General features: G+C 40.6%; 1 protein-coding gene across 1 annotated transcript in view; it reads right to left on the bottom strand.

Moving 5' to 3' along the window:
- arl15a (ADP-ribosylation factor-like 15a) overlaps positions 1-5,022 on the bottom strand; it is a 105,939-nt gene extending 100,917 nt beyond the window's left edge. Inside the window, exon 1 of the mRNA XM_054610862.1 lies at positions 4,663-5,022. Within this exon, the coding sequence (XP_054466837.1) occupies positions 4,663-4,674 (12 nt within the window). The 5' untranslated portion in view covers positions 4,675-5,022. The remainder of the gene's footprint in view (positions 1-4,662) is intronic.
- Between the last annotated feature and the right edge of the window lie 2,447 nt (positions 5,023-7,469).

Below are 7,469 nucleotides of genomic sequence, written 5' to 3' on the forward strand. Positions count from 1 at the left end.
CAATCCACAGCCGTTCAAACCGACTAAACCTGCTCTCACCTCGGGATTCAGTAAATGATTGGCCTAATATTATCCATCGGCATGATTAAAAAAAAAAAGCACACACATTGTTGAAATGTTTTTGTGGGACTGCCGGCGCTTTTATCTGCACACAATAGGGTCGTGTTTTTTTGTTTGCCTCTGAGGAAAACACTCGGCGCAGTGTGGACAGCGGTCAAACAGGGGGACAAACTGAGCAGAAAAGTAACACCGGCCTAGCGTCCCATAGTGGCCCAAAGAGCTGTATTCACATGCTGCCAGAAAAAAAAACCTCCCTCCGGCTCTCTCTCTCTCTCTCTCCTCTGTGTTACGGGGGTGAGACGTCAGTGCGGCCGTGGCCTGCTGTGTGCCCTTGGTTAGGAGATCTGCTCTGATGCACAGTGCCAAAAACACATGCCGGCTTCTGCTAAGACAATTTATTTTCACGGGAGGTGTGATCTCTGTGCGAACTGGATGAACCAAAGACCACATAACTGCCCCGGGGTCGGTACCTTTAGCTGCTTCTAATGCCTCTCTCTCCCTCTCTCTCTTTCAGGAAACGTTCTGCCTCATCAGCCTGCTATCAAATGAGAAAAAACTGGAAACTGTAAGCTGCTAATTTTCTGTGGAGCAACACAAACATCCTGTTAACTCCTTTAAGCCACTGGCATCAGGAGTTTTAAAGCTTTCAGCAGAATGATAGCAATCATCAGGGGTGATCTAAAATATGGTTCTTCAATAATACTCATCATTTTAAGGTTATTTGCTTTCCTGTTCCTGTTGGGAATGTGTCTTTTTAATTGAAAAGCTGCAGATTCAAGGTTTTTGAGGCTAAACTTTGCTAAATTAAAAAAAAACAAAAAAAACGATGAGGAGCACATACTATAATTTCATGTTCTAAATATTTCGCCTGGCAAATAAAAAAATAGTGATTATATAAATGCTGATAAGAGTTCTGGGTAGATGATAATAAAACACATTTTTACTAACAAGCATCATTAACAACATGGTCCTCAGATTTCATACGAAATAGGGCTCAACAGTATAACTATCCAACCGCGATGACGCTTTCAGCTTCTGATCAGCCAAACCAGGTCGCATCCTAAAACGTTTTAACGCTGCTCAAATCTACATCACCTCCGGCAAAACAGAAATAAGGCACAGAGCGTACAGGTGGGAGCTATTTTGGGTAAAATCAACAAAAAAAAACAGGTGTTTGGTCGTTTTGGCCTGACAAAACTATTAATAGTAATGACAGCTGAATAACTGCAGTCTCGATTGACATATGTGGTAAAAAAAAAAACACCTGCTCTCAATGTTTTCACTTTTCAGAAAAATAAGGGGAAAGTACATATGAAGTTAAGCATCTCTACAAAAGAAAATCTGCTTATTCTAAGCGAAGATGAACTGCAATTAAAACTCAATTGCTGGGCGTAGTCTAAGCATAATGTTACCAGAAGTAAACAAAGTTATACATCATCTACTTAGAAGGGGAAATCTTCATCAGCCCACGTTCGCCCTGTCGTTCACTTGCTTGTGTTCACAACAGAGGACAGAACACCCAAAGGGCTTGGTGTTTTTGACATCATTCTAATACTAATAAAAGCAATTGCTGACTTGAAATCAAGAGACAATGATATAACTTTCACCCTTTAGCTGTTTGTTCCCTTAATTTCCTTCCTGTTTATTCTTTCTGAACACAGGCCGGATGAGTAGAGGTGTGGGCCAGCTAGTAAGTGAATGAGGCTCTGTTCAGTCATCTGTCACACACCCATCATTACCATATGGTTAGAGGTCAATGCCTGGTGGTGGCTGTCACTGAATCGCTAGCATAATATAAATTCCACATCAAAAAGAAGAAAAAAAAAAAAAAAAAAAACATACTGGTTGCCTCTACACCAGACGGAATAAATGCTTTAACAGTTTGTTTTAGCAGATCTGGCTTCCTTTAGGCCAGTGCTCCAAAAATGATGTGAGTTCACCCGAGGGTTTAGCGTCATGTGTAGTAATAACTGGTTGGTAATCTCTAAATGCTGTGTAAGATGGGACCTGTGACAAGAGCGCTGCAGGAATGAGTCCTAAAACTTGAAAATGATTGAGTTGGTCTTTGGTTAGATGTCTGAAACAATGCCTGTGGTCAACAAAAGATCAAGAGATTTTAAAGAGATTTTGTACTACAGTATAAAATGTCAGTAAATAAGTTAAATGAGACTACAAAACAGCATCACCGCCGACTAGTCCACCTTCACACCTTGTTGTCTTTATGCTCCCATATCGCTATCCCGGTGTAGTTTGTTTACAGCCTAACTAAGCATAGCTCGATTTACTGATTGCATTCACAGTTCAAAAAAAAATCATCAAAGTGGTATTTTGCATTTGTGTAGATCATCTTGCTGAACAAACACCATAAACTTGTGTTCGCCACAGAGCTCATTTCCTGCAATAATCCAAAACACAATGGAGAAATCCTATTGTTTTTACGTGGAGGGATCCAACGCGATGCTAACTTCTGGCGTCGGCCTACAGACATACGTCATCCCTGCGGCATTCTATTTGCCTCCAGCTATTGCTGAGCAAATTCAATGCAATCTAAAGCCCTAGTATAAATATGACCATGCATAACAGTCTGTTAAGCAATAATAGTTATAGGCAAAGTAAAGCCTCAGGAGAACAATGCTGCATGTTTTGCATGGGTTTTAGAAATGAACAATACAGCCAATAGTTTGGTTTTCTCAAATACAAACTCTTTGATGTCACAAACAACACATTCAGGCTGTCCTGTCTGGGGAAGACTGCAACAAGTAAAAGGTCCAAGTGTCGGCCACACTTCTAATTCGGTAAGGCTGTGTCGTAGCAACAGCTAGCACCAAATTCCTCAAGTCTGTGCTGCCGTTTTCTGTGGTCTTTTTCTTTTTAACACCGTGCTGACCGTGCAGGAGTACGGCCCTGTGGTCCAAGGTGAAAAAGAATCCGCCATGAGCCAGATCTCTGCTGCAGTCATCATTTAAACCAGTTATCCCCTAGCAACGTGCAATAATCGTTTCTTACAGTTCTGTTCATCCAAAATACCCTTTTAACGTCTAACCTGATTTAATCTCAAAGCCTGAACATGACAGCGGAACAGCATCACTTATTAATGGTTTGGTTACAAGTTTCAATTGATTTATAGGGAAGACAGGGACACAGGTTTTGGCCTGGGTTTTTGTGCCAGGTCTCCAGTGATACACAGCAGGAAAGGAGGCCCTGCACCTCCAGCGAGCCTGACCTCAGAAGACAGCCGAGCACACGGCTCCAGTGGTCCACAGAGTTACAGCTGTGCTTTACACACAAAACAGTTTTTTTTTGTCCTCAAGGCGAATGAAACTAGGAAGAAAATGCATTTGAACGGTCATAGTTTATTGCACTTTTCAAAAGAGAAAGAGAAGCACGCTGATCATTTTGTGTCAGGAATGTGAACCCTTAAACACCAACGCTTTGTGTGTTTGTTACCAACAACTTTCCCATGAGCACGTGACTGAGATTACAGACTGAATCATGTAACTAGGAAAGGGGCCACTTTTGGTGCCCGATAACATTTGTTTCTCCGACGAGAAACCGCAGATGATATATACGGGAATACATTTTATACCAATAGCGTTACTGTAGGACTTTGTAACCTAGACTCAAGAAGTGGTTTGGCTGAGTTCAAAGTTCCTTTTAGGTCCCACGTCTTGGGAGGCCCCATTTATAAACAAGCCGATAACACTGGGTGGGCGAGTTCCACTGCATTTCACACCATCACTCTGTGTGTGTGTGTGTGTGTGTGTGTGTGTGTGTGTGTGTGTGTGTGTGTGTGTGTGTCCCCTTTGAGAGAACAGGAAAATGTCTGTGTACTTGTTGCTTTATAATTTCCCAGGGGAAGCCTTCAGTTACAGCATCCTCTCTATTGTTGCACTTTTTTATTTTGCACTCGCAGCACCCATCCCACCCTGACAATGTGGGCAAAGACCCCCCCCCCCACACACACACCCACCCACACACACACACACAAAAAAAAAAAACCCCACAATCTCCAGGCTGGCACAGTCTGGACTGTAATAATGATTTTGTTCTTTTGCTAACAGGTATTACAAATATGCAGGGGGGGGTGATGTGTCAAACTAGTTAAGTCACAGAGTGGCTCTATCTCACTTCCTGTGACCTCTTGACTCCCGAGTAGACAACTCAAACAAAACAGTGCAGCGTTTGTCCTCGTGAGTTTCTGCGGGAAAGCAGCAGCCCCGTGCCACTTAGCTACGTAAGCGTGACGTAATTTACGCTAAACAGGACTTTAAGGGGTGTTAAAGCTAGCTAGCTAGTCGGCTAGGCTATGCTAGTGGTTCTCGTGTAAAAAAGAGCAAGAGTAGTGGGTCGACCTGTTAGACCTCGTCCACACAGCACCGATGGGCACAACGCCACAGGCTAGACCTGACACATTAGCATAACACAACAACCGGTAACGTTACTGCACCCCCCTCTCCCATCCCATTGTTGAGGGTCACGCACCACCTGAGTGACGTCACCATCTTGATTAGGGGTAGCCACACTGACCAGACGACCACGTTAGCCAAGTCTTTTTGGTTTTGAAATAATGCAACAGCGCTGCATCTCCATCCAGTTACTCACCAGATAATCCATGTACTATCGCTGACCAGTCACAGCAGCACGATCTGGCGTTGTAGTATATCCCGTGTTTGTGTTGTGTGCTTCAGTGGGTCCAAACAATGTAGTGGGGTTCAGACCTCACGTCGCTTTGTATTCCCCGCCTTCCGACAGACAGCCGAAAAGGAAAAACCCAGCCTGTGGTTGGGGTTTTTTTTTTGAACAGGGAGGTTTTTCTCGCCGTCTTCTTCGCTAACAAAAGACACGTTCCGCCACAGGAACGACCGCGTCTGCTTTCTGACGACGAGGGCCGCTCGGTCCGTGTGGCTTTGTTGTGTTTTTTTCCCTGACTAAACAGCCCCCTCGTCAGCCGGCTGACTTCCAGTTTTGTATCACACAAATATCAGTTGAGGAAACCAGCGAAGCCCCACGGCGCTACGTCACGCACGTCGCTTTTTTCCTTTCTTTTTTTGCTCACGTAGCGTAGTCACGTGACCAAACACATGGTGGATATTTTCATTCTGAGGAGAAACCACTGCTAAAAAAAAGAAAAGGTGTTGTGGGTCTTATATGTTAATTATAATTAGTATTTTTCGTAATAATACATAATCAAGGGGACTTAGGTCTAAGTATAGGTCTAAAGGGTTAAATTAGACAGACTCTGGAAACATCTCTATATATATATATATATATATATATATATGTATATATATGTATATATATATATATATATATATATATATATATATATATATATATATATATATATATATATATATATATATATATATATATATATACCAGTGTATTTGCATATATATATATATATATATATATATATATATATATATATATATATATATATATATATATATATACATATATACATATATATATACATATATATAAATGTATTTGCAAATGTAACTTGGGCACCATATACATGTATAATATGAGAGAGAAATAAACTTTATTTGCATAGCACTTACAGCACACATACAATGGCATTCAAAGAGCTTTACATCAAATTGCATGAAACATTTAGACAGACAAATGAAAAGGCAGCAAGCACTGATGTTAAAATGCAATAAAACAGGGTTGAATGAACATTATTTAAAAAGATAAAATAACTTCGATTACATCCAATAAAAGCAAGGGTACTTAAAATAAATATTTAAAATGTTGTTTTCTAAAAGAATTTACAGAAGTTTCCTCATTTCCCAAAAAAGAATTACATTGGGATATCTAGTCATCGCAAAATGTATTGCACCACCAGGTGGCTCTGTTTTCAATCCCAATTTCTTCCATTTTTTATTTTGAACAAGTAGACCAACACCAAACTAGAGACTCTTTCCATGAGCAGTGTCAATTTCCCCACGGTATTGTCAGGCTTAACGCTTCACAAAACCCAACAGCCTGTGACATAATACATTACACAATACATAATGAATGAAAGGGGGGCTGACACAGTAAGTACAACCACGGTTCAAAGTCAAATGCTTGTCCCTCTGAAGCACGTAGGCCTGACCACACATGTGACAGGCAGAAGACAGGAGATAGAGGAAAGATGAATACAAAACCTTGTGATGTGTCAGAGCCACATTTGTGTCACCCTAGATTTGCTTATACTGCCGTGTTTTTTTTCTCTCAAAAGATATAAAAGAACTTACACAAAAACCACAAGGTATAACCTCGTTAACAGTCTGCACAGACCCCTTCTCTGGACTTGGAAAGGAATCACACACGAGATAGATCCAAATTAACAGAATACAAATTAGCAGTGGGAAGCAAAGACGCAGCCCAGACAAAAAAAATATATATGTTATATAGAGGCACAGTATAAATCACAAGTCTGCTAATGTGATGCAAGCTGCATACAGAAGTAATTCCTGTTCTTCGGAGACTGCGCTCGTCTTCAATATTTCATGAGCTGAAGGAAAAATCTCCCTGAAGTGGATAAGGGGGACTGGATGTCCTCTGCACAGGTGTGGAGGATGTGGAGGACAGATACAAGAAGACTTTTGCTTTAATATGCACAAAATTCATGTGTAAATGTGTGATAACGTAGTGTTTTGTTCTTCAGGGTGACTGACCCAGTCAAATGTGAGAGCAGAGACCTCTAGTGGTTTACATTACATTCATTTAGAGGAGAGCTTTTTGTCCAAGTTGCCCCACATTTTTTCCCACACACATACACATATCATAAGCTATTTGGAGTCTTGCTCAAGGACATTTTGAACGAAGGAGCGTGGAGTGGCCACCATAACGTGCATGATTATAAGACCATACACTGGCATTTCATGTCATATAGTTTACATCTCATGTTTAATTAAATATCATTGCTAACTTTGTTTAAATGTGACAGAAATATGGTGAGATGCATTATTGGAAGCTTTGAGCACTTTCATAAACATTACATCAGCATTATCAATAATTATTTGAGCTACACAGATTAGAATTGTTACCATTAATATTATCTTCCTCCTCGAGGAAAAAGAAAAATCCTAAAACAACCACAAGGTGGCAGTATCTACCAGAGTAAAGGGGACACCAGGCCTTGTCACGTTGTCCAGTATACAGCTTTCCCGGAGGAAATGGTCTGTTCATGTAACAGGATGTCAAAAAACACATAACGGGGGTTTAGGTTGTGAGTATCTGTCTCTGAGACAGTTAATAAAAAATGAGTCATAATATACACATGCAAACTCAGTTCATGTAACGTTCATATTTTATCAGCCTATATTAAAAGAAAACAACTTACAGTTTATTTTAGTTTGCGTTCAAAATAAAATAAATGCTGAGTTTATTTAGTTTGCGTGGGTTGCAAAAGC

Source organism: Anoplopoma fimbria, chromosome 13, assembly GCF_027596085.1.
Source record: "Anoplopoma fimbria isolate UVic2021 breed Golden Eagle Sablefish chromosome 13, Afim_UVic_2022, whole genome shotgun sequence".
NCBI lineage: Eukaryota > Metazoa > Chordata > Actinopteri > Perciformes > Anoplopomatidae > Anoplopoma > Anoplopoma fimbria.